At 42.5% G+C, this 27405-nt stretch overlaps 1 protein-coding gene across 7 annotated transcripts in view; it reads right to left on the reverse strand.

Moving 5' to 3' along the window:
* PTPRJ (protein tyrosine phosphatase receptor type J) overlaps positions 1–27405 on the reverse strand; it is a 72394-nt gene that overhangs the window by 18193 nt on the left and 26796 nt on the right. For 3 of the 7 annotated variants that reach the window (XM_033062990.2, XM_033062988.2, XM_033062987.1), the window contains exons 2-8: positions 8560–8578; positions 7423–7566; positions 6367–6642; positions 5489–5755; positions 2786–3061; positions 1915–2181; positions 541–816 (exon numbers count right to left, since the gene is read on the reverse strand). In XM_033062990.2, coding sequence (XP_032918881.1) covers positions 541–816; positions 1915–2181; positions 2786–3061; positions 5489–5755; positions 6367–6642; positions 7423–7566; positions 8560–8578 — 1525 coding nt within the window. The remainder of the gene's footprint in view (positions 1–540; positions 817–1914; positions 2182–2785; positions 3062–5488; positions 5756–6366; positions 6643–7422; positions 7567–8559; positions 8579–27405) is intronic. The other 4 variants (XM_033062993.2, XM_033062989.2, XM_033062991.2 and 1 more) reach the window with 4 other exon arrangements.

The following is a 27405-nucleotide window of genomic DNA, read 5'->3' on the forward strand; positions in this document are numbered from 1 at the left end:
GGCTACTGCCTTGCAAGCCAGCTCCAAAATGGTCCCTCCAACACCACATGTCAAGACTTTTAATGTTCAGCATGGCAAAGGTGCTAGATAGCCAAAGGAGTTCTCCTGATCTAGCACTGCCTGAATCTCTCAGCTGGTTGCACCACAAAGGCAGCTATAGGCCCCCAAATCACACAGGTTCACCCAGCACAGTACACTTTTTGTGGGAGCCTCTTAAATGAGAATCTCAGGCCCCCATACTCTAGGAAGCAATCACAAATGTCCCTTTCCCAAATCTGCAAGAGATCAGTGCTCAGAGAAAAGTCCCTTCTCTTGGCTGACAGTCTTGGAGCAAGCTTTACCAACAGCTTTATACCAGGGCAATTCTGCTTCTACAATAACATCTGATGTTTGGAGAGTGGCCATCTTCAGCTCCAGGATGGAATCCCCAACTGCCTGAAAGAGGCTTAAATTACAACCCTTGGGAGGGTGAGCAGAGCCCCATGTTGCACAGCAAAGCACAGACCACCAGGAACAAGGATGCAAAAAACTGCGACTTACTTGTATACTGCTCTATGGTCACACCTTCTCCTTCTGTCTTATTATCAGCTGCTACAGCAAATACTGTGAAGTTGTACAGGGTCCCAGGGATTAAGCCGGTAATTTCTGCTTTGGTTTCATTGGTTGTCTGGTTCACCAAAAGCGTATTGTCTGTGCCATTTACAACCTCTATCCTGTACGTGTAGGAGTCAGAAGCACTGTCAGTCACCTCCCATTTTAAGGTGACAGAAGTCACACCAATGGATTCTGCTGTGAGATTATGAACTGGGCTGGGCCCTGTGAAAGGCAAAACAACAACCTGTCAAAAACAGAAATAAAGAAGAGCCACAGCCACATTTCCCTATTCCACACAGAATGAGCATCACTTGGAGCCAAGTGTCACTTCTCTGTTTGAGGCATTTCTAGAAAGGTCATAGGAACTTCAGGGGATATTCTATTTCATTTCATATGCAACAATTCCTTGTTTCCACAGTGGTTTTCCAGATAGAGAAACAGATGGAAATCAGGGAAAGAAACAGTCCAAGCTGATCTTGGTCTGTTAACGCTAAATCATGCCCAGGAGTCTCAATTTGAGACCTTCAGCCTAAACTCTCCTCAATATCAGGAGAAAGAAATGGGCTTCTGGAGCAGGTCCAACAGCTGACACACCTTAGGGGGTGTGCAAGGCCAACTCAGCACCAATTCCAGACAGATAAAACTCACTACAGGCAGCATAGAAAGCTTATCGACTCAGTAGCAGTTCTACAACACACTCCACTAATTACTTTGTAGAGACAGTGCCTGTTGTCTTTGCATTTCTGAGCTAGACACAAAAGTAGTGTTTCCTCCTATCCCATATATCTGGTCTGGGAAAAAAGGTGCCCTGGAACAAACCCAGTGAGATTGACACCACACTTGATAATACAACCCTAGGAAGTGAGTCAGTCACAGCCCACAGGAACCTCAGGCCCCAAACTCTGCAAAGAGTCCAAAACGATCTTTAAGAACAAAATGACTCCGTGACCATGGCACCACATCTCTGAACAGCATATCTTTTGCTATGAGCTGTGACAACCCACTCCCAGAGGCATTGTGAGGGGTATATTCAGACCTCAAGTGTCTAGGAAAAGTCACACTGCGGTAGCAGCTGAATCTCTACATAGTCTTGAGTAGACATGAAGATGAAATAACTGATGAAATAACAGGTGGCACATGCAAGCACAGACAATTTTAGTCCATTTGCAAAGACTACTGCATTCAAGCACACACAAATCTGGAACAAAAAAGCAACATCACAACGAGAAATAGGACAAAAGTGGAAAACCAAAGAAACAAAGCAGAGGAATTTGGTACAACCAGCATGGTTACGTGCAATTGTAGACACCATTTACTTACTTGTATACAGGTCTATGGGCTCGCCTTCTCCTTCTGTCTCATTATCAGCTGCTACCGTAAACACTGTGAAGTTGTACAGTGTCCCAGCGGTTAAATTGGTAATTTCTGCTTTGGTGTCACTGAATGTCCGGTTCTCCTCAAATGTACCATTTACAATCTCTATCCTGTACGTGTAGGACTCAGAAGCACTGTCAGTCACCTCCCATTTTAAGGTGACAGAAGTCACACCGATGGATTCTGCTGTGAGATTATGAACCGGGTTGGGTCCTGTGAAAGGCAAAGCAACAACTCATCAACCTGCAAGAACAGCTGCTCACAGACATGCAAACAAGAAACACAGCCACACCAGGTCTTCAATTCCCTCACATCACTCATGGTCCAGACTGCAGGAACATCCCAACAGCACCACCAGCCACTCCTGGAGGCTGCTGCACCAGTGGGCAGCTAAGACACAACTGAAGACAGCCATTCCAAGTGGCATTCCCCTCCCTTTGACACTCCAAAATATAGGCTTTGGGCACCGTTGAAGCAAGAGCTCCCAGGGAATCCAGACAGGTGGACATGAAAGGGATGGGTATGGTTGGCAATGCAGGCAATCTCAATTTGGTTGATTGCTCAGTTTTTAGTTTAGTTCTTGTTGTGGAGGATCTTTTGTTTCATGGTGGGGGGTTAGAGGAAGTTTGGCGGTCAATAAGTAAATCAATCAGTCAATCAAGGCTATGCTTCTTCTCTACATGAATCACTCACTCTGAGCCTCTGGCTCAGGTAAGGCTCCTATTAAATTACAACCTCGGGCAGGTGGGCAAAGCCCTGTCCTGCACAGCAAAGCACAGACCACCAGGAAGAGGGATGAAAAAAACCTGTGACTTACTTGTATACTGGTCTATGGTCACACCTTCTCCTTCTGTCTTATTATCAGCTGCTACAGCAAATACTGTGAACTTGTACGGTGTCCCAGGGATTAAGTCGGTAATTTCTGCTACAGTTTCATTGGATGGCTGGTTCATCAAAACTGTATTGTCTGTGCCATTTACAACCTCTATCCTGTACGTGTAGGAGCCAGAAGCACTGTCTGTCACCTCCCATTTTAGGGTGACAAAAGTCACACCAATGGATTCTGCTGTGAGATTATGAACCGGGCTGGGCTCTGTGAAAGGCAAAGCAACAACTCATCAACCTGCAAGAACAGCTGCTCACAGACATGCAAACAAGAAACACAGCCACACCTGTGCTTCACTGAGCAGCTAAAAGAGAACTGAACCAAAACCTCACTAAGGGGCATCCACATCCCTTTGACACCCTAAAACTTAAGCACAGCCCATCACAATGATTCACAAGGACCGAACTCCTAAGGCTTCTCTTGGGAATACAGAGGTAGGCAGGAAAGTGATTGAGTAGAATCTAAATTTACTTAGAAGGGGCCTACAGCTACCCTCATCCAACTACCTGACCACCTCATGCCTCATCAAAAGCTAAAGCATATTACTAAGAGTATTATCCAGATGTCTCAAACACAGAAGGGCTTGAGGCACTGACCCCCTCTCCAGGAAGCCTATTCCAGTGTTTGAACCCCCTATCAATAAAGAAATGCTTCCTAATGTCAAGCCCAAACCTCCCCTGAGGCAGCTTTGAACAATTCCCACTCCTCATATTCCTGGATACCAGAGAATAGAGATCAGCCTCTCTCTGCATTTCTCCACCTGAGGAAGCTGAAGAGAACAATGAGGTCACCCCCTCAAACCTCACTTTCTCCAACCTAGATAAGCTCAAACCTTCAGCTGCTCCTTACAGGAGAGGTCTTGCAGCCCTTTTACCAGCACTCCTGCTCTCCTCTACAGGCATTCAAGGACCTTCACATCCTTCTTCAATCGTGGGGCCCAGAACTGCACCCAGTAAGCATTCAACTCCTGCACCCATACCTCTGATAAATATGTTGAGCAGGCCTAGGATTGAGCCCTGAGGACAGTACTGGTGACTGCTCATCAGTGAGACACAACCTCACTCACTAGAACCCTGGGAGCCTTGCCCTGCAGCCAGCTCCTCACTCAGCACACCATGAACCCCTCCATCCCACAGCTGGACAACTTGTCCAGAAGGATACTATGAGGGACAGTACCAAAAACCTCACTAAAATGCAGAAAAACTACATTCACCACCTTCCCTTCTCTACCAGGTGGGTGGCCTTACCACAGAAAGATCAAATTAATTCAGTGGGACTTTCCCTTTGTGACCCATGTTGATGGAACCTGATGACTGCATTGCTCTTTAAACACCTTTCAACAGGACTCAGTACAATCTCCTGCATAATTTTTCCAGGAACTGAGGTTGGTCTAACAGGCCTGCAGGTTCCTGGGTCTTTCCTCCCACCCTCCTGGTAAATAGGAATAACAGTGGCTGGCAGAGACCTCCCTGGGTTCCCAAGGCCTTTGGTAGCTGATGGAGGGGGTCCTGCTGGAACACCAGTGAGATCCTTCTGTACTCAGGGATGAACCCCAACTCACCCCATGGACTTGTGAACATTCAGCTGATACAGGTGGTCCCTCACAGTTTGTGTCCACAAGGGGAAAGCCACTGTCCCAGCACTCATGGGGATCAGGCAGAACAAGGTCTGTCAGCATCACCAAAAACTGAGGCAAAATACACACTGAACACTTCTGCTTTTTCTTTATCCCTACTGAATGACAGGGATGAAGTGATCATCTTCAACAAGGATCAGTCCAATGTTTTCTTTAGACCTCCTCTTGCTATTAATGTACATCAAAACACCTTCCTTGTTATCTGAAACAGCACTGGCCAGTTTCAACTGTAATTGAGTTCTGGCCCTTGGTGTCTTCTCCCTGCATGGACAAACCAGCCCTGAGACCCTCCTGAGAAGCCTGACCTCACTCCCAGAGCTCATACAATTTCTTCATCCTCTTGAGCTCCACAAGGAGTTCGCTGTTCTTCAAAGCTGGTTTTCTGCCCCAGTTTCTTGACTTTTGACATAATGAAATTGCCTGATCCTATGCTTCTAAAAGGCAGTTTTTAAAAACTGAACAGCACTTGTGGATACCTAAGCCCTCAAAAGCAGATACCCAGGATAGGCTACTAAGCAGTCCCCTGAATAGCATAAACTTTGCTCTCCTGGAGTCCAGAGTAGCAACACAGTTGTGTTTATTCATTACACTGTAAATTTGAAAATCAGTCATTTAATGATCACCATAACCAAGTCAGCCACCTATCATTTCCCATGAACCCTACTCTATTCACAAACAACATTCACAACTCTAGGAGGACATCCTTCCTTGCTGGGTCACTATTTGTGACAAGAAATTATCTCCCACATGGTGAGATATGAGGGCAAACATTGCAAGAAAGTAAGGTGGATTATGTTTTCCCGTTTTTTCTTTTTAAACGCAAAAATGCATTTCTTCTACACCTAAAGACCCCATTGCTTACTTGACATATGAGATTAGGCTCCAGGAACAGGATATCAGATCTATACACAAAACAGCTTTATATTTGAGTCTTCAGGCAGTTAGGAAGAGCTCTGAGCTTTCCACTAGGAACAGGGTTGCAAGAAACTGTGACTTACTTGTATACCGGTCAATGGGCTCGCCTTCTCCTTCTGTCTCATTATCAGCTGCTACCGTAAACACTGTGAAGTTGTACAGTGTCCCAGCGGTTAAATTGGTAATTTCTGCTTTGGTGTCACTGAATGTCCGGTTCTCCACAAAAGTACCACTTACAATCTCTATCCTGTACGTGTAGGAGCCAGAAGCACTGTCAGTCACCTCCCATTTTAAGGTGACAGAAGTCACACCAATGGATTCTGCTGTGAGATTATGAACCGGGCTGGGCCCTGTGAAAGGCAAAGCAACAACTCATCAACCTGCAAGAACAGCTGCTCACAGACATGCAAACAAGAAACACAGCCACACCAGGCCTTCAATTCCCTCACACCACTCATGGTCCAGACTGCAGGAGCACCCCAATAGCATCACCAGGCATTCCTGCAGGCTGCTGCACCAGTGGGCAGCTAAGACACAACTGAAGACAGCCATTCTGAGTGGCATTCCCCTCCCTTTGACACTCCAAAATACAGGCTTGGGGCACCGCTGAAGCAAGAGCTCCCAGGGAATCCAGACAGGAGGACAGGAAAGGGATGGGTATGGCTGGCAATGCAGGCAACCTCAATTTGGTTGATCGGTTGATTTTCAATTTAGTTCTTGTTCTGGAGGATCTTTTGTTTCATGGTTTGGGGTTAGAGGGAGTCTGGTGATTAATAAGTAAGTAAGTAAATAAATAAATAAATCAAGGCTATGTTTCTTCTCTACACGAACCTCTCATTCTTAGCATCTGGCCTAAGTAAGGTTCCTATTAAATTACAACCTCAGGCAGGTTGTCAGAGCCATGTCCTGCACAGCAAAGCACAGACCAGCAGAAACAGGGATGCAAAAACCTGTGACTTACTTGTATAAATCTTTCTGGACTTTTCCTCTCCTTCTGTCCCATTATCATATATAGGAAATACTGTGAAGTTGTACGGTGTCCCAGGGATTAAGCCGTTAATTTCTGCTTCGATTTCATTGGTTGTCTGGTTTGTCACAAGTGTATCGTCTGTAACATTTACAACCTCTATCCTGTATGTCATGTTCAAGTCAGAAGCATTTTCTTCCACCACCCATTTTAACTTGACAGAAGTCACATTTATGGATTCTGCTGTGAGATCATAAATCGGGCTGGATCCTATGAAAAGACAACAACATTTTTAACCTATAAGAATACTTGTGGACAAACACATAGAGCAGTCTCCTCCCTACCATACCCAGTGTCTGTAAAACAGATACCAGCCTGGGAAAACCATCAAGCCACCCTTTTCTACTGCAAGGCACACTTGCAAGCTCTGCCATCTACTCCAACTCCTCAAGCTTCCCTTCACCTCAAGCAGTAAAGCTGTCTAGATGCAGCAGTGATTTCTGCGCTGCCTCAGCTGTGAGCTTTATGCAGTTGTTAAGGAAGACTGGGACACACAACACACTGTCATTTTTTTCCTAAACTGGATATCCCAAATAGAAGAGCCTTTCTAGCTGTAAGATTCACACACCTCTCCTGTATATACGTGACACAAAACATTTTGTACCAGGCAGAGGACTACAGCTGTACCCCATCACTTACATATTTCAAATCTGCAAATCTTTCAAATGTCAGTTGAACAGTGAGTTCAACTTTAACCTGCAACCTAAAAAGCCATAATAAGCAGGGAAGGTAGCCCGAGTCTCACATGTATACAACTGTTCCAAGGCCATGCAGCAATCACAGTATGAAACCGCACTCCCAGTCAGGTATGCAAATGCATTTCTTGGTCTCATTCTCTACTGCAGGAAAGCAGTTGGATCCATGCCCCTGCAATGCCTACCCTTTGAACTAGAGTTCAAATGCTATCACCATATAGAAGTGCAAAACACCCTAAAGATTCACATCCCAGTCACATTCCAAACCAGGAACATGCTGCAGTGCTTAGATCACCTCTTGTCTCATCAGTCGGCGATGCAGCCCTGATCACTCTTCTACCTGCAGAGATTCTGTTCCCACTTGCAGAGTTGACTGATAAATCATCATTACTGGTTGCTGGTTCTGTAGTTACATTTTCTGAGCTGCAATCCTCAGTGCCTGAAAGAAGAACACAAAACTCCGTCTTTACAAAACTTCTGGACTTCCCATTTCCAGAAGCACAGTCAGTTACAGATGTGATGCATAGACCCACAGTCACTTCTGTTTTCCCAGTTCTACAGGAACCTCGTTGCACAGTTCCTGGTTTTACCACTTTACCTGGTTTCACCTCTTGACTTCTGTGAGATTATTTGTACTAGATTCAAGTGATTTCCACATTATTTCAGCCATCCACTGACTCTACACATAGTTTATATGAAAGCTACCATAACCTCTCTTTTCAGTACAGTTTTGATTGAAAGCAGTTAAAAGAACTTGCAGTCATACTCAATGTGTATGTTTTCTTCCTGTATTAGCAGAATTTTTGTTTGACCTGACACAGCAACTTTGTCTCTCCCCTTCAGTATATTCCCCTCTTCCCCTCTCATATTCCCACAATGGGCTCCCACAAGTAAGAGACATGGTTCTGTGTCTAGAGCCAGAAATATCGCATCCATTTTACAGGTCAAAGCATGGAAAGAGTCGATTCAGACCCTAAAATTTAAAGGTTAACTGATTTAAGTCTGCACACACTTTCAGAAATTTCTGCCCTGTGAAAATGTGTTATCTTGGCCAGCACAGCAGTTCTAGATTCACTTCAGAAATTCTTTGAAAGCATTACTTTGTGTGTCTTTTGTTTTCAGGGTAAGTTTGGTTTTATTGCCTTTAAGTGTATTTTCCCATGCACTTAAATGTACAATGCACTTGATTTTACCAGAACTCTCTACAAACTGAAAAGCAAAGGGATTTAAGTACAGATTTATGGTTTTAAATATTCTTAAATGCATTGTAAGTATTACAGTCACTAAAATAACTGAGCACATATTTTAAACTGCTATTTCTAAAAATTATTTTCAGGAAGCATTTTTTTTTTTAATACTTCATTGATACTGCTTGATCTTTCTTAAAAACAACTAAGATAAAAACAAGGGCAAGCAATAGAATGATACTTACAAGCAATTGTACATCTGACCTGGAAAACAAAAACAAATAATAGAAATTAAAACGACTGGAAGCTCAAATAAGATAAGGATCAGTTTAATTAACATGATGAGGGAAGAAATCTGTTTTTAAAAGTCCAGATTTTTCAATCTGCAAGAGACATACATAATATCCTACTGACATAAAAATAATGCCAAAAAAATACACCAAACTAGTAGGAAAAAAAAACTAAGCATGCTGGTAAAATGTTAGTTTCCACATTCTAAAAAGAACTAGTCTATTGTGTCACCAAAACATTAAAGTTTGAATAACATAATCGGGTTATTTTGCACATAGAAATTTATAAACCAGATTTGTAAGGTCTTACATGCATCACACTGTTAGTACCCTTGACACCATTCCACAAAAAAAATAGCAGATATCAATTAGGTCTTTCTTATTAATAAGATTTTTCCTTTCATCCTTTTGCTGTATAAATCTTATTACTTCTCACAAGAGTGTTTCGTGTTTTCAGAAGCAAACAGAGACACAAACACAGGGTAGTTGAAGTTTCAAACACTTGAAACATGTTCTGAAATCCAGTTTACACATTTGCACGCATCTGTAACATATCAACATATAAGCAGTTGCCATTTAACTGCAGCCTGAAACTCCTCTGCTGATAATACTGACAAACAGGAGAATTTTACTTTGTCGTGTTAACATCCCTCCAGGTGGCACCACAAAATGCTGCTTAAAAGAGTGAAGTAAAAGCCCCAGACTGAGGCCTGCCAAGAAGCAGTCTTACCTAAAACACTTGGAACTTTTCTTTTCTCTACCCCCACCCAATTTCTTAGGTCTTTGTGTAATTCCATTAAATAACTCCAAAGAAGCAGCTGTCTCACAACACCCTACTGCAATGCTTGAACCCCAAATCACTCACTCCCAAAGCTGTCATGTTGCTGGTGCCACAGGGAGCTCTAGTAGCCATAGCTCTCTGCAGCAGTCATGGGTCCTAGCAGACACACCCTCAAAAAGTAGTCAAAATACCATGAAATCTTATTCCTGTGATGGTCTCAGTGCAAGAAGAGTTTGGGCACTCTTCCTAGTCAAAAAAAGCACTTGGAAGTATCAAAGATCTAATGCCTGGTCTTCTCTAGCACAGCCCTACGGACAATGTGGCAAAAAACAGATGTGACACAGAATGCAGATGTCCTACGTGCAAGTGTGAGGCTCCTCCTCAACCTGAGTTTTTGAGAGCCCAGCCAAACTGCAAGGCTGTTTAGGAAGTGAGGAAATATTTGCCTGCACCCAGATCAAGAGTACTTCTGCATTCCTTCATCAAGTGTCTGAGGAAGAAGAGCTCAAGAAGGAAACAGCCACTCCGAAGGCAGGAAGACACTACTGTGCAGTGTGCAGAGCAGAAGGGCTAAGCTGTGTAGAAACAGCTGTTGAATAGTGAGCAAGAGGTGAGATTCCCTGAAATGCAGGGCAATCTATAAGCAAAGCCAAAAGGATGTTATGTTTATTAAGAACGGGAACACACAAGAAAAAAATCAACAAGAAATGCCACAAGGCTAAGCTGCAGCGATTTCTGCAGCTCTACAAAGAATCAAGAACCTGACATCATTCACAACCCATCATCCTTCAGTTACTTTCTCTTCTGTAGAACTGCCTGAAAATGAACTATCTCCTCCTCCACAAATTTTGAGTTTAGGGACACAACATCCTTTCTGAGCAACAGGAACAACAGATATCAATATATGACTGTGAAACAGGTATGCTACTAGTAAATACCCTGAACCCCTCCTTTTTACTGTTCCATTTCTTCCCTGCCAGCTCAAACAAGGAACACGTCTTATGGACATCTGATCTAATGACAAATAATAACCAAGCTGCTAGAAATTTGGTTGCACTGTCACATGTGGGTTTTATTAAGGATGCTCAAACAGCCTTAAAAAGGAAAGTTGCACTAAAATTCCTGTCACATGATTAATGAACTGCATCCTATCATTCTACTTGCTTATCACACCCTGGCAATACTACCTCAAAATGCCCTTCTCACTTCCCAGAACCTTATGTGCAAAACCACATACAAAAAAATCACATGGCACTGGCAGCAGGCAGGCATCCTTCTGAAACTCAAAACCACACACAACAAATGATCCCATTCCCAAGCATCAGCCTGCCTGACTCAGTCATTCCATGATGTATTTTTCAACATCAGCCACGAACCAAACTGTTCTCCAGCCTGATGTTATTACTTAGAAATTACACAAAGCATTTGTTTATGATTTCAGAGGATATTTGCACTGAACACCTGATTCTTCTTGTGTTTGCATTTAATACATCATGAGCCCTGCCATCTCTCTTTTTCAATGACACAAATCCATATTATTCATATATACAGCTGGGTAATTTTTTCTAACTTTTATGGAACTTTGGGTAGGGGTGGAACATCCTTAACCAAGAAAAGACAGCAAAACACCAAATATTGACAATTTCAACTGAAAAATAGGAAATAAATGTACACACAAACCCACCCCTGTCATCAGCTATGGCAAATGAATTTTTTCATGTGTCACACAGTCATGCTTAGGGTCTGATCAAAGGCTGTAGGTTCCAGAGGAGCTGAGGAGTTCATTTGAACTTGCACAGGATCTGTCCTGTGCTCCTTATGTGAGCAGTTTACAACTGACCAGGAGGTGGTGGTGTGTCATATATGCAGAATTCAGCTCCATCCTCCTCAGGTACACACTGGCTGCCTAACTGAGAAATCAGTATTAGTCTCACAAATAATCTTATCCAGGAAGAATTAAGACATGGTGCAGGAAAACTTCTTAAAAAATAGTGAGTGACTGAGAAAACCAAATCCCAATGATATTAGATAACTCAGAGTAAGATATTTTCAGGAGCAGGATTTAAAACATGCCAGCTCTGCACATGCACTGGGAGAGCCACAGGGAAGACAGTGGTACAGGACTTCAGCTCAGCTTGGCTCTGCAGCCAAACTGTGCCCTCTAATAAAGCTGGGGTTCCTGCTCTGGGGAGAACATATGTGGACAGCAGTCGACCTACCTGCTTCAGTTTTCAAAGCAAACAGCATGGTTTGAATCGTGTAAATATAAAGTGAAAGGCTGGCTAAGCAGTTAAAGTGAGCAAACCAAAAACAGCTTAGCCAAAAAACCCCTTAACCACAAATTCTTTCCAAGAACACCACTTGAGGTTGCTGCTTACTGTTTCTGGTGTGCTCAGCAGTGTGTACCTTGTGACTCAGCTGCAAAAAGTCAGGGAGTTAATCGTGCCCTCTCAAAGCTTATGATCTTCCAAGTGTGCACCCTCAGATTTTATCATCTACACCCACCCACCCTCTCAGATTCAGAGGATTTCTGCAAAAATACTACCAAGCTATCACAGTGCTCTCCAAACTGCTTCTCAACACCCTTTCACCAAAGAAGCAGCATAATTAAGATCAGTGCCCCACTAGGCAGTACCCCTGATTTCACACCCCTTTTTGGCCCACTATGTTCACCTATGATTAGGTGTATTAGGTGTCCCACATGCATAACTGTGAGCTTTGGGCCAAGCCACCACACAGCACCATCATGATGGTTTTGACTCCAGGCTTGGCTTTGCTAATGCTGTCAGCCACCACACTCAGCCAACAAACCAGCAAAGATGCAGTAACTTGGTTGCTTACAGACCCTTCTCTCAACCCCTGATATTTCCTACTTAGCATAAACTTATTCAGGAAGCATTCCCACAGAAAGTTTTTACTCAAGGTCACACAAAGCAAGTGAAAACCAAACTCGGGAAACCCCAGAGTAATGGAAGTTGGATTGCCCAAGTACTGCATCCACAGACTGACACAGCTTTCCAATACTTGCTGATTTGCTAGGATTTTTAAGGCATTGCCTGCTACTCCACCCAGGGACATCTTTCCACTTCCCTAGGAGTGCAAAGCCTAAATCAGCAGGGAGTGACCATCTTTCTGCTGGAGACTGTGGTCCTGCAGGAAGACAAGGTGGGTTTTGGAAAGATGAAATGTTTCTGTCTCTTGAAACCCATCTCAGGGCTGCTCCATCCTTATTTCCAAATTAATTAAGTTTGTAGGCTTACAGCACTGGGCAAGAACAAGTTCACCTGAATTGGGGCACAGAACTATGTGTTTAAACTTGCATGAACCTAGTTCAAATAACACGCCTTATCTGGACAATGTGTGGGTTCTGGGGTGGACAAAATATCATATTGGAAAATTAGTCAAAATATATTTGGGTAACATAATTGCCCCATTTTCCAATTTCTCTATAAAATGTCATAAATTTTAAACTGCTGCTTAGCCCTTGTGTATCAGGTCCTTACGGCTCAAAGGATGAAATAATCAACAGGAGGAAAAGTCAGAAGCTAATGTTCAATTATGTTACATAGTTTCATTTAAGATTGAGTACTTTCTGGATTCAGTGCTAGAGTTTGGGGTTAGCATTCTTTTTTTCCCCCTTTCTAGTGAATATTTACACTGCTAAACTCACTTTAACTGTAGTCCACAACAGTTCTGTGGTTTTTTTTCATTGAACTTAACTGATGATCTCTATAATATGATACATTCACTTCCAATGAAAAAAGGAAAATATGTAGTGGCAAGTGTCAGTTCTACCTGTTTTCCCTCTGGTATTTTATGCAGGCACTCACATACACAATGTACCACCTCACTGAATGTTTGCTGTAAATGGGTTTATCCTAGAGTAAAAAAGCTCTAATTTTAGAAACAGCACAAAGTTTTTACAAGAAGTCTGGAGTCTTCTTTTAACCTTAAGAGGAGCTCTGCTTATGAACCTGCACAGATGGAGATGCAGAATTCAAAAGAAAAGTGAACTGATTTTTTGTTGTGAACTGGGTGGGGCTGGACCCTCCTAGGCCACCCTGTAGTATTAGGAGCTGTGCAGAACCCTGAAACAGCCACACACAACTGTGCACAGGCTATTTACAGCTGTTATGCAGTTATATGAAAGAGGAAAGACTATTTCCACTTTGCATGTATTTATATTTTGCCCCTGACATTTCTAAATTCTGACTTCCCAGAAGAAGCCTTTCTGCAAAGAGAGACCAAATATAATTTTTTTTCCACTGGCTTTTATGAAAGCATATGTGGACATTCCAGTTTGTGCAGCACCTCCAATGAATTAAAAGTGCTGTGGAAGACAAAGCCTTGTAAGAAAACCAAGATGAGACACAAAAAAGATATTTGTGATGACACATACTGGAGCAAGCTCTATTTTCCCCTCTTGAGTCTTCTGCAAGTTTTGCCTGCATCTGCTTTTCAGGTGGCTATCCTAAGAACAAGGAATTTTCTGGGCAATACATCCAAAATACAAACACAGACACTAAAACCCAAACATGATGCATGGCAACTGACAGCTCCCTCACCACTGAACCAGAGGACACCATTAGATTTAATTCCAATGACTTCCAGTTTAAAATGCTTGGTTTAAATTATTTCCATGCAGCCTGGAAGAAGTTCTGTTTCACCCAGACCTCCAGGTCATGATTAATCACAGGCATCAAGTGCTGCAGACCACCTCATCGTTTAGTAGGGTCATTCCTCCAACTGAGGAAACAGCAGAACTTCATCACAAAGAAAGGTTGTAAAGTTTCAACAAGCTTAAATAATTCACATAACCCATTAAGTTGTACGTGTAGTTCAGAGACCATCCTGCTAAAGGAGGTTATAAAAAGTACAGTGTGTTTGTTTGACAATGGCAAGGATTAATACTTGAAACAACTACTTAGTAAACTCCAAATTGTTATCCTACTCAAGTTCCATGTCATACCATGCTGGTTTCACCTGGGGCAGAGCTAACTTTCTCCACAGTGGGTGGTGTGGGGCTGTTTTGGATGGGTTACTTGGTTGCTAGCTGGCGTTAAACCACGACACTTCACTGACATGGGTGGAACTGCAGATGGATGTGCAAGAGCAGCTTGAATTGAAAAAAAAAAACCTCCTCTTCTAAGAGGAACTTCCAGTTACCACTGCCAGTCTTTTTTTTTTTCCTCCTTAACTGAGGAAACATCAACCTTTATTTTATGTGAACAAGCCACATTCCTGTGTACAGCTCAAGAGCACTATTTTTTCACTCTGAGTCATTACTCAGGCACACCCTGAAGAAGCAGGATACAATGAAAAAAAAGGAGAAAGAAAAAAAAAATAAACCCGGGTGGCAATGACACAACGCTCACAGTGGCCAAGTCAGCAGGGCTGGCCACCCAGGCACCATGGAAAACGCTCAGAGCCAGCAGCTGCCTGGACTTTGCAGCACAGTCACAAAAAGGAGTAGCAATTCCTGACAGAGCCCTATTTCAGATCTGCTTAGCTGAGTGCAGTCAGGACACCCAAGTTTCTCTTATCACAATGATATTTCACTATGCTGTACCAGACACTTTGGACTCTGCACAGGCTTAGCTCAGGGAAGTGTTAAAAAATACTTTACAAGGAGAATAACATTGAGAGTTTCCCAAGCAAAACTAGTCATAAAGGGACTTTAAAACTCACACTAAAGCTCAAAGAAAACATCAAGAAAGATTATTTATACTGACAAAAAGGACCAAATTTTTCATCTATGACACCCTGTCTGGTGGCAGGAGAACTATGCCTGTGAAAGCCTTCAAGTTCACTCACACAGAGCTCAAACTGCCTTGTTTACACAGAAAATCCTTTTTTTTTTTGGTGGGGGGGGGGGGGGGGGGGGGGGGGGAGGGTATGCATGAATGTTTTGCTCTTTCCTACCTCAATTCTACACTTTTCTTAATACAGTCTATCTTTTTGTCCTTGTCAGGGTGCTGAAAACTTCCTAATCTAAAAATCCATGAGCTGTGCAGCTGGGAGAAACCAGTCTGTGACCACTGCCCAAAACAGACTCCTAGGGCTAACCTTCATCTCCTCCTTCACGCTCTGTTGCTGCTTATTACCATTCATTTATGCTCCTCCAGCACATTCGGTCCTAACTCCGTGTGAAATGCTCCACCAGAACCCAAATAAATTCTCCGTATGGCACTGCCCTTGCCCTGTAGCTGGGTAAATCTATCCAAAGGGAGGGAGGAAAGCAATCCTCCCTCCCTCCCCATCTCCGAAGAGCAGCTTTGGAGGAGTAATGCAGCCTGAAACCACTAGAGGCCCCAGGAAAACCATCGAACTCCAGCCCAAGTTACTGACAGCAGGGAAATATGCCTGAATTCCCATAAAAGTTGACATTCTGGAAAGCACAAGGCTAAGGATGTCCCCATTCAGAGTGTCAAACGTGAATGCAGATGTCAGCACCGCCTCAGATGCCGATTGTGGCAGATAATGACACCAGCCAAGCTGGCTTGGGCAGGCTCAGTGCATCTTCAAGCATCATAAACCTGTCACAAGCAAAGTAATTTCATGCAATAAATTACTGGATGGACCTTAGACTTTCTTTACAGTGTTTATTTACAACATCATCACATCACCTGCACTGGTTTACAGTGAATCTACATTTTTTCATGGAACTGAAAAGCAAAGTAGCTTGACTTCCTCATAACAAATGCAAACTGCCTTACAGCAAAAAACGTGATGTGAAACCTTTTCCAGCTCCAAAATAAGCCACAGATCTGGCTCATCTACAAGGATCAAATTATCACAAACACAAACAATTTGATTAAACAATGTTTTCCCATATGTTGTTTTCACATGCAGCACCATGGGGCTGCAGGGATACCCTTGGGGTTTGCCTGTTATCCTCAGCCCATTTAATCCTTTAATGAATTTAAACTGTAGCAAAAGACAAATGGACTGCAAACGTTCAAAACATGTAGTAGTACTCCTGGGAGGGAACAAAAGATCTCATTGTACAGCTCCACTAAGTTCATCTGGGGCTCTGGTAGAGTCTCTCTTTTCCTCCTCTTTGAACAGAAGCTGAATAGAAGCAGGAATGAGAATTGGCTCTGCCATCACCCCATTGCCAGACTCGCCTCTGTGAATACATTGAGGCTGCATGAGAAGTTATTCACCGACAACAACATGGGCTCTCTCTCATTTACCAGTCAATAGACACATGTCTCAAAGGTCAACTTCATGGCCATCTGGGAGGACTGGCTATGGTGGAAAAAGGCTGGATGGGGCAGGGTCAGAACCAAAGATCAGACCGACACTGCAGCCCAAACAGCTGCAAACTTTTTATTCTAGAAAAATAGTATAGTACCCATGGCCTCTCTCTCCTTCCAAGACACATGAAGGATTCCTGCTGGTCTCTATATTTGGCATAGCTCTGATACAGATCAGACAGCTAGTAGCCTTTTTCAAACTCTTACTTTAAGAGGATGATGTTTATGTTATTTGTTACCAGTCTGGAAACGTGCTCATTTCAAATACATTGCACATTGTTTCACTGTGCAGTGTTTGCTTAGCCTGTTACAGCACTTGGAAAAAAAAAAAGAAACCAAACCAAACCTAGAAAGCCTTCAAAGCTAAGAGTCAATTTTCCCAACATTTTGGTCGTTGTTTACTTAGAACCACAGTACCACTGGTGTGGCTTCCCATAGCTTCTGGTATCTCCATACACTTAGGGATTTTCTCCTACCTACAAAACAACCCAGAACACAAAAGCATATCTCTTTCTACTGGATGGTCTTAGTAGACAAATCCAAAGTTTTACCAAAAGATTAGTGAAAAAAAAATTTTCAAAAATTGCAATTAAGTGAAAGACAAATAAGACAAAAGACAAAATTCATTAAATTTACCCCATCTTGTTTTACCACTAAATGAACATGCACTACCAGCCAGCTTAATGACGAAGCACAACTATTTCAATCAGAAATTCCCCCTCTACCTGAGGATGGTTCTTGCAAATTTTAAACACACAAGATTAAAAAAAAAATCTCTACACAAGTTTTGTTTCTGATGGCACATCCATGTATATTTTATATAGGCAATCTCCTGTTTCACAGACTGCCTTGAGAAAACACATTAAATGCACTTTGAAGTTTCATTAGAAGTACGGGTGCGCTATTAGGAATAATTGTGCCACACAGGCCTTCACAGCATCTGACAGTGCTGCCCTAATACAAAAGTAGACAGCAGCAGCAACAAGTGCAGTACCATCCTCCAAGCATTTTGGCAGATTCTCCCTTTGGCAACTGTAGTAGCAACTATTGCTTCAACTATGGCCAAGAAAAAAAAAAGGTAGACATTAGAAAGTACTAATACTGGTCAGACACTGACTCTGCAGAAGACACTGGGGGTAAGGGAAGGTTTCATCAGTACTTCTCTTTTTCCTACCTATGCTATTAACCCCTTTAGTCTAATTATTTTTTCAAGCATGTTGGGGGACAGTTAGAAATTCAAATGGAGGGGTGTCCCTGAGGCATCCTCGACGTATTTTAATCTCTCTTAATATGTCTGTACAAAATGGCAGTGACAGATGAGCAGCAGGTACTACAATCAATCACAACTCCTCATCCTTACTTTTCATTTTTGCTGCTCTTCAACAACACATTAACACTGCCTTCAATTCATTATTCTTTGACTCAAATTGGAAGTCACAAGATTTGATTTGATTTCACTCCGATTATATGTTCGGTGTCTTTGAAACAGTAGATGTGTTCTGTTTTGCTCCTCTGCCCTCAACAGACCACAAACATGGAAAGTGAAAAAATATCACTGCTTCCCTAGAAGGTTTCTAACCTTGAGCTAAACTATAGAAAGTTTCCCTGCACCACTGCAAAATACCTGGGAAACCCTAAAAGACAAGAACTTAATGATTTCCAGACAGACACATTTCTTTCTGGCCTGATGTTTGGTGTTTAATTTTTCATAGCTAAAGCATATCAGCTGTATCATATTCAGGGAGGAAACAAGGACATACCCAAAGCCAGCTAGCTACAGCACATTCACTGATATTATTTATTTGCAAAAAACCCCCAACCATTAGAAACCCCCAAAACAAACAAACAAACCCACCCACAAACAAACAAACAAAAAAAAAATCACCAAACCAATGCCTCCTCAAAAAAAACCACCCGGAAAAACAACAACAACAAAAAAAACCCACCAAACCCAAATCAAACAAAAAAATATCTGCAAACCAGGAAGGCTATGTAAACACTCAAGCATTGTATTAAAATACACCTAGCCCATAAACAGAACTTGGAATTATCTGCTACAAATATGATTCTGAAGTTTCTCCTCTGTGTGTTTGATGTTGACAAGTACCGAAGCTCTGAATAAAAAAGCCATGTAGATATGCTTGTTTGGAGCAAGAGCTTTCGGGAAGGTTAGAGGGGAAGCCCTTCAGGTCACTGTGATGCATTTTCACCACACACACATGGGGCAAAGCTTCATTTTCACACTCAAATACTAAAGCCACATTAAACCAGCTCTAAGACTAAGATCAAACTAAGTCCTCCATGCCTTGCATGATGTTTTATGTGCATACCACAGAAGGCTAAGTCATTTACTGTCTTTACTCATCTAATAGCCAGAGATCACTCACATTAGGGGGATATCTTATATAGTTGTAACTCTCTATAAACTGCTGCTTGCCAACAGCAAAAATTGTAAGCAGCAATATAAAATACAAAGCTTAAGTGCTCTGTACCACACTACTTACGGGATTCTGGTATATCTGTAATCGTAGCATAAGAATTACACATGGACTCAGGGTGCTGAGTACCAAGTCAAAGCCTTGTATCAGACAACACAAATAACTGACCTTTGTTACCCATGTGCAGGTAGGGGAGAAAGATAAGAGTGAAGAGGAAGTTAATTGCATTCCAGCTGCTGAAACCTTGTTATCTCTGTACCTTTTAATTGATGTGGTTTTGCTTCCACATCACCTTCCCTGAACTGCTCCTCCAGTGGCCTCAGGCTCTTTCCTCCCCACCTTCCAACAAGGGTTAAACAGACTGATTCACAAGCTGAATTGCTCTGCACCTCTCCTAACAGAGACAGTCAAAATGTCACAGAGTTATATAATGCTGACAGAAACGTGACTACCTGAAGAACAGGTTTGAATACAGAATGTAAAACATTTATAAGAACGATTACATACCAGAACAAAGTGGTGTGTCCTTCACAGGCTATGGCAGCCTCTCCCATCTCTAGGAGATACTGCTTGCTTTATTTCTCCTTACACTTGAACTGCAGAAAACAAACTAACAAGAAAAAGTACTTTGGAACAATTTGCATTATTGGTGAGATCTGAGCAGAGCTTGATCCACATCCCCCACAGGGTTTGATCCCTGGCCTGCATGGCAGCCCCTCCACCCTGTGTTTCAGTAGCACTGAGAAGGAATCCTTGCAGACACTACCAGGAAGAATTTCATCAAGAGGGAAGACTCAGCTAAGACGACACATACAAATGAGACCAAGGGCACACCAAGCCAAGTCAGACTAAAGACTACTGTTCACTGCACCCAGACTGCCCCTGCAAAGCTGAAACACTTTTCAAAGGACTGAGAAACACATTAGCTTGAATTCACTAGTGCACACAAAGCCCTAGTTTAGAAAGATGCCTGATCCACCACCTGACTCACACTATGAAAATGAAAATATACCCACAGACCTTTTTTCTGTCATGTACTGGGACACATGAGCCTCCAGATGCCAAAAGGCAAGAAGGCAGATGTCTAGACAACCCCTAAGGGCTGAACATCTCTATTAAGACATTTTCTCCTTTTCTTTTCTAGTGATATATCCAGTCTGCATGACCCAGAACCTTTTAAAACCCACTGTTAACAGCACTTTCTCCTCTGCCATACAGTGATTATTATGTCTGTGCTGCCTCTAACAGCAACTGCATACTGTGTAAAGTCTGTGTTCAGAGCCCATTTTAAATGCAGACTAAGTTTTAGAGTCCAGTCCCTGTTCTGCCTCTCAAAGACACTTACCAAAGCACATTCCTTACAAGTAAGCCAAACAAACAGAAAAGTGTTCAGATAACTAAGGGGTTTCCTTCTTGTTTGAAAAAAGAGGTGGGACCAGCAAGTGTGTGTTCTTGCAGTGTCACCCAGGGGGTTCAGCTGCAGGCAGCCAAAAAGATGAGCTCTGATCATAAAGGACATTATTTCATGTAAGAAGGAAGACACAGAATCACTCATGTCACAAGATCATGGGTTAAAAAACAAAACATCACCATAAGCAAAATCACAAAAAAAAAAATCCTCAACCAACTAGAATGTCTTGGCAGGGATAGCTCTAAAAATCAGGGCTATGTTTCTAGAAACATTTCAAGATTAAAGCCTTCTACAAGATGCAAAAAGGTAGCGTTTGTAGCTGCCAAAGGAAAAAAAAAAAGTGCACTGAATGTACTTCAAACAAGCATGTTTTCATTATTGACTCCAAGAACATGAAGTTACCTACTTTCATTCATTCAAACACTAATACTCCCTTGCCAGGAATGCAGCACCAGCAGAGACAACCCAAGCACAGAAGAAACCAAAAGAATTACCTTTTTACTGACAGAGGTCAGCCCAGGGGTTATCCTGCACTGAAAGGAGCAAGCACTACAGTAAGAGACAATAATTAAACAGGAAATTCTCTGGCAACATCTGTGAATTTTTTATCCAACACCTACCGCTAGATATTTCCTACCCAATTTCCTAAAAACTTATGTTAGATTATATGACTTAGCAGAATTTAACCTCCATATTTAAACGAAATAAAACAAATCACTGTTACAGTATTTTTAACTCAAAGCATTCATATTGCAGGTTAACTAAAATAGTCTCATCTGAATTACATCCTTTACATCTGACATTTGAACTGCCCACACTGGAGACCGAAGAGTGAAAAAAAACTGAAAAAGGGGATAGAACATTATTTCTACTCTTCATCCTGATCTAACCGGCATTGCATCCTGAAAGATACTTCCAGTTTCCCTAATGACCCTCTTATCCCATTTCAACATATACTGTATGAAGATCCCCCATTCTCAAATATTATCATCACAGTAGCATTTTAAGCTCTTACACTGTTCTTTCACATACCCCTCCCATATCATGGGAACACTTCATGTATCTATCAATTCTTATCCCCTATGATATGTAACCCTTGAAATTTTTAAATTAATTTCTTTAGTATACACTTTATCGCAATTCCATCAACAGAGCACAGAGTGTATTTATAGCAGCTATCAGAAAAGCTGGGTGTAAATGGCGGCTCAGTCACCCCAGAAACAGTATCTGCATAGCTACACAACCCAAAATAGACCCAAAACATCATCTTCCAACAGAGCCGATCTTCTGCAGAAAAAAACCTTCCCCGTAAAGCACCAGAGCTTCCTCCTTTATTTCAAACACCGATGAGACACCCAAGATACAGAACAGCTTTGAATAAGAAGTTTAAAATGTGTAATGGTTTCCTCTCTTATTATAGAGATTTTATGTTGCCTGTAGATACCTTGTGTTACCATATGAGCTGGCTCCTTCTACTGCAGTGCCAGCACTTTTGCTGCAAAGCCCTTGTAAAGTTATAGGCTTATAAAAAACCCCCAAAGAAGCCCCAGTAGAATAGAACCCTTCTTCCCCTGACTGCAGGAGTCAGGTTCGCTTATCAGCTGAACTGGTTCCACACTACTCACAAGAGCCCAAAGACTATATAACAAAAAAACACACCAAAAAAACCCAGACCCACCAAATTTTAATATTGCTGTTTCTGGATGGAAAGGTTTTTTTTTTTTTTCCCTTGCTCAATCATTTATTCATTAAGAAACACGGTTTCAGGGAAGACTAAACTATTCATGAATATGGGCTGAATTTACAGAAGGGTTCACTCGAGGACATCCCCCGCCAAGGCGGGAGATCGAAAGAACTATTTCGGTCCTGACAAAAACGTTCAGATGCTGAGCGGGGGAACAAAAGCCGAGGCAACAAAGACAACATTCAGCCCCAATACGGGGACCGTGGTCCCCAATAGCCACACGGTCACAGCAGCCGGCTGGCACACAGCAGATCCAGGCTGGAATCTCCTCGCTGCCCGGCCACAGAGGGAAGGGCAAAGTGGGAATGGGGGCAAGAGCTCCAAGAGCCGCCAGCCCGACTCAGACCTGCCCTCCCCGTGTGCCCAGTTGTCCTTAATCACCGCCAAGCTTGGAACGCATTCCTGCCCGGGACAGAGCAGAGGTCAAGCCCGCATGAAGGAAAAAAGCTTCAACAAAACACAAACTGGGATGCGGCACTGGGAAAAGCACGGGCTGCCCCTTTTCTCCCGCTGTCTTTCTCTCAACTGCTTCCCCTGGGGCTCTTGGGTTTAAACACAAACCACACAGGCAAAAAAACAAGACCAAGGTAAACCACTCTAACATGAGGTCACACTAAACAGTTAAATTACCCTAAACTACCCAAATTGTGGGTTTGTGTTGCTGTAAGGCTTCCCCCTATTCCCAGCCTCCACCCCAACTATCTAGCAGAATTTTTCCACGATTTTTACCTTTGAAAATGCTTTTTTGGGGGAAAAGCTATTTTCCCATACCTATGCCATCAAATGCAAAAATAAAGATGTAGATTTTTTTTGTTTTCTTCTCGTATTGTACTAAAAATTGTACTGGCCACTACAGAACTATGTGCAATTCAGTGAGGGTGAGTCTGGGACATAGTCACATTTTATTAGCACCTAGAAGCCAAGAGTTCTGGGAGTAGAAAATCCTGTAAAAACAATAAATAAACATTGAAAAGAAGCACAGGGGAAAGGCATTTGTTTGCACACCAGGGTGGGGCAGCAGCAGAGTACTAAAGACATGAATTATTATTTTTCCTTTCTGTTTAGTTTTCTGCATAATCCATCTAAATAGCAGTAATTTGGGGAACAGCATTAAATTCCTCTTTCAGAGGCTGCTCTGCACATACCTCTTACTAAAATGCAGCTAGAGCACAATGGGAAGAATGATATTTGTTACTTTCTGCTGCTCAGGGTGAGACTAAATCTACTCAACAAGCCTGTATGGAGACACCTAAAACACATCCATCAAAATTAAAAGCCTGGGGGAAGAGGAATCTGAAACACTTAATCCCAGCTTTGATGATCAGCAAAAATAGTAGGAAGTTAGACCCAAAAGTCATTTAATTATAAGCAGGACAACAGGATGAAGTGGCAGCAGTGAAATCATAATGCAGCGCTCTGACTCACACCATGTATGCACAACAAAGCAAGATTCTCCTGCCTGGGGTATTTTGGGAATATGCATTCTAATATATGTTGCAATTGCAGCATTCCAGCTTTCTGAATTAGGCCCAAATAGTTCCTTTTATTATGGTACTTTTACTGAAGGAAAAAACCCACTGTGATGCAGGCGCACTGTCTTAACTAGAAAGTGGTCGTTCATAGACAAAACTCCTCTTTCAGTACCCACACAGCTTTCATGAGGCATTATTCCCAATTATGTCCCAGTAGGGCTGCCTGTTAGTGATTACTCAAGAGACTGATGTTCCCAGCTCTATGGCTTTGGACACAACTTGCTATCAGCTGGAAGTGCTGCTCATTTACGCATCCTGCGTCTTTATGATCAATCTGCAAATTTAGCTCCACCCCACCTGATGATAATAAAAGGTAAATAATTAAATATAAAAGAAAGGCTAGCTGCTGAGGTCAAACTGAGTCTTGCATTTCTCCCACAGAGCAGCTTCTGTGAACTGCTTCTCTCACCTGCTGCTCTGACACCTGGCCAAGTTGGCAGGACACTCTTCCCAGCCCCACTTCCCAGTCCTGAGCGGGTGCAGCAGCAGCCACTTGGCACAGGAGATCAGGCAGAAGCAGAGGAAAGCCTCCACCCTACAGCACAGCTTTTCCAATCACCACTCAGCCTCAAGACTTCTAAAAACAAGATCAAGACAATGAAAGATCTCAGTGATATGATGGGAGCCAAAATTGCCTTTTTTATATGCACACAAATGAAAGAAAAGTTCCTGTCTGATAACGTCTTCCAGCACTCAACTCCCAGCCAGTGGCACATGCCAGGCTGGGGTGGAGAGCTCCATGCATTCATGGCTTTAACTGGAAGAACACCCAGTGCCTGGCAGTATCAAGAGTCATATTTTCTAATTTCCACTCTCAAAACAGTTGGTGCAGAAAGAAGCATGTGTGGAGAAACGTTGTGTATATATATATTTGTTATGTATGTATAAAAATATTTGTATGGTTTAATAGAAAGAAAAATCAGTATTTGAGATATCATTTCTGTTATTGATTCAGGACTAATATCTGTTGTTTTTTGCAGGATCTCTTGCTTTTCCTCATGTGAAAGAGTTGCTTTAAAATAATAGTGGAAGAAAATAACATTTAGCATTTTCTCACAGTTCTAACCCCCACCAGCAAGAGCAAGGTTTTAAATATATAAATAGCCAGGCAAGTGCATAGTATAAACCACACACTATCTCAGGGCCACTGTCTAAAAGAAAACTTAATATTCAAAATGGGATGTGGAGAAGGCGATAAGGGTTGCACTCAACATATTTCTGAATCTACTTTTGAAGAACACAGAGTACCTCACACAAAAATGTTGTGCCAGGTGCTCTCCCCCTGCCCCCATTTCATTTTCCATGGGCAGCTATCCCAGCCCCACTGGTATTTAGCTCCTCCTGAAGCCATGATGGCTTCAATCAAGAACGGTGGCTAACAGAACACATGCTCCAGGGTTTGGAGGGGAGAGGGGTCCCCCCCAAAAAGCCAATACATGGAGTTTCAGGATATTAAGGCAAGGAAGATGCATGACCAGCCTGCTGCAGAGGGGTTCACCCCAACACAACAGGGACATGGCTGCCCCAGCCTCCACCTTGCTTGAGGTTTCCAGAGCAATTGCACCAGCAGGAGGCTGCAGTGCTCTCTCATGCAACTGGACATTTGACACCCAGAAGACCTCATATTGCCAAACACAAAAGAATGCAAATTTCCAGGCAGTGCACACTGTTTCAGTGGAGCACATTTTTATTATAGTTATAGGAAGTTACTGAGAAGTAAGATCTCAGGAAGCTGAAAAGAGGAACCAGATCTTTGAGGGTCTAACAAGAATCAGAATAGTTGCAATAGGATTGCTATAACAGAAAAAGTAGATCCCTTAAGGGCAGGATTAAACCTTGAACTTCAATTATAAGCCAATCCTGTGTTCAGGGGAGGTGGAGAGCTAATATGGAATCTCTCTCCATAGCTGAACTTGAGGCTCCTTTGTTCTGCCAGAGCTGGAGGTATCTGCCTTTCACAGGTGCTTCCCCTCCTGCTACACAGTTCAAGTGAGGGGTGAATGCAACCTCCATGCCCCCCATGAAAGCAGCTTGAGCGAAAAACAGGAAAAGAGAAGAGGGCTCCCTGAGAAGCTGAGGCTCCACTCACTCTGCCAAAGCTGGAAACTCCAACCTCAGCCTGGCTGTTCTGTGTCTGCCAAAAGCCTTTGAAGTGAATTCTTTGAAGTTGGTCAGAAGCAGCTCTGAACTGGGGAGAGAGCGATGAGGAGGGTGGATGGGGGCTGGCCAGGGCCTTTGATTCCCACACAGTGGAGTCCAAGTCAAGCTTGGATTCAGCAGATAAAAAGTGCATTTTTTTAAAAAGTCGCCATTCATTTTACAGGTAAAAGGAGACAAATCCTAACTCATGTTCACAAGATGACCTGTGGGCCAAACTGCAAGTCTCAACAAGTGCTATGAGATACAGAAGCAAGCACTTATTTCAGCCTCACAATGCTGCAAACGTCACCCCTTAAAAAACACCTCTATGACAGGAGTGGACTAGGTACCAAAGCCCTTCACTGTACGTACTTCTGCAGAAATGACTGACAATTCCCTTAAAGCTCTCTTCAGCATTTTTGCTACAGGGACAAAAGGAGCTCTTGGAGCAGGTTTGAGTCTCTCAGGGACAAGTAAGAGCGGGAGTCATGTAAAACTGCCATTTTCTGGAATCCTTCTGCAAAGGTATCTCTGATCCTCATTTTCAGTAGGGAAGGTAGTATCACACTGACAGAACATAGTATCACACAGACTGTAATTTTAAGGGTTACATCTTTGCAGAGTAGCAATAAGAAGTCTGGATTTAAGTAACAGCTTGCTTTAAAGCAACCCTGCTCCACTGGGACCTGGCAATATATTATCCCTCTGAGCAAGAAGCAAAGGAACACTATAATAAAATAAAAAAACAGCTGAAAGTATTGCACATAGAAACATTTCATCGCCCTTATGACACCTGAGGACCAAAGGAACGGAGGTAGTGACTGCAATGCTGAATACAGGCAGGCAGTTTTTCAGCAAACTGATGAATGGGAATTAGTGAAGTTTTTGTTGCACAGAGTAAGCAATGAGGCACAGCAGGCAGCCAGTATTTGGCCCACATAACTAGGAAAATGTTAGACACTATTTGATCATTAAAAAAAAGGCAAAAAGTTCAAATGGAACCAGCTGCACATAGAAGACTGCACCAGGAATAAAGTGCCTGAAAGTCTGGGACCCTGGGTTTAGTCATACGCAAGTATTGGTCCTGTCTTCCCTTTCCCAAGAGTTGTATATTCTTTAATACAATTAATTTCCCTCATAATTTAGAGTTTATTGTGGATGTGTTTTTCATTCAGTCCCTGACCAGCTATATGTAACAACCAATAGGACAGATGAAGATTTTTGTTTCACAAGTTCCCTTGCTGCACTTTATAACCATTTCTCACAGACCTTTTTACAAGCCAGTATTTTAAATAATCCTGGTAAGGAAAAGGAACTTGTCAACAGTATTTCCTCTTTATTTGCTCTGCTAATTCAGTGGCTTTTGCAAGAGACTAAATCAAATGACTTTCAATTTTGAAATCTTAAACACAGGCTGCAAAGCATTTTAACACATGAAGATTTAGAGTATAGGTATTATTTGAAACAACATGGCAGCATCTCATAGTGAAAGGTGTC

Source organism: Catharus ustulatus, chromosome 6 (assembly GCF_009819885.2).
Source record: "Catharus ustulatus isolate bCatUst1 chromosome 6, bCatUst1.pri.v2, whole genome shotgun sequence".
Classification (NCBI taxonomy): Eukaryota; Metazoa; Chordata; class Aves; order Passeriformes; family Turdidae; genus Catharus; species Catharus ustulatus.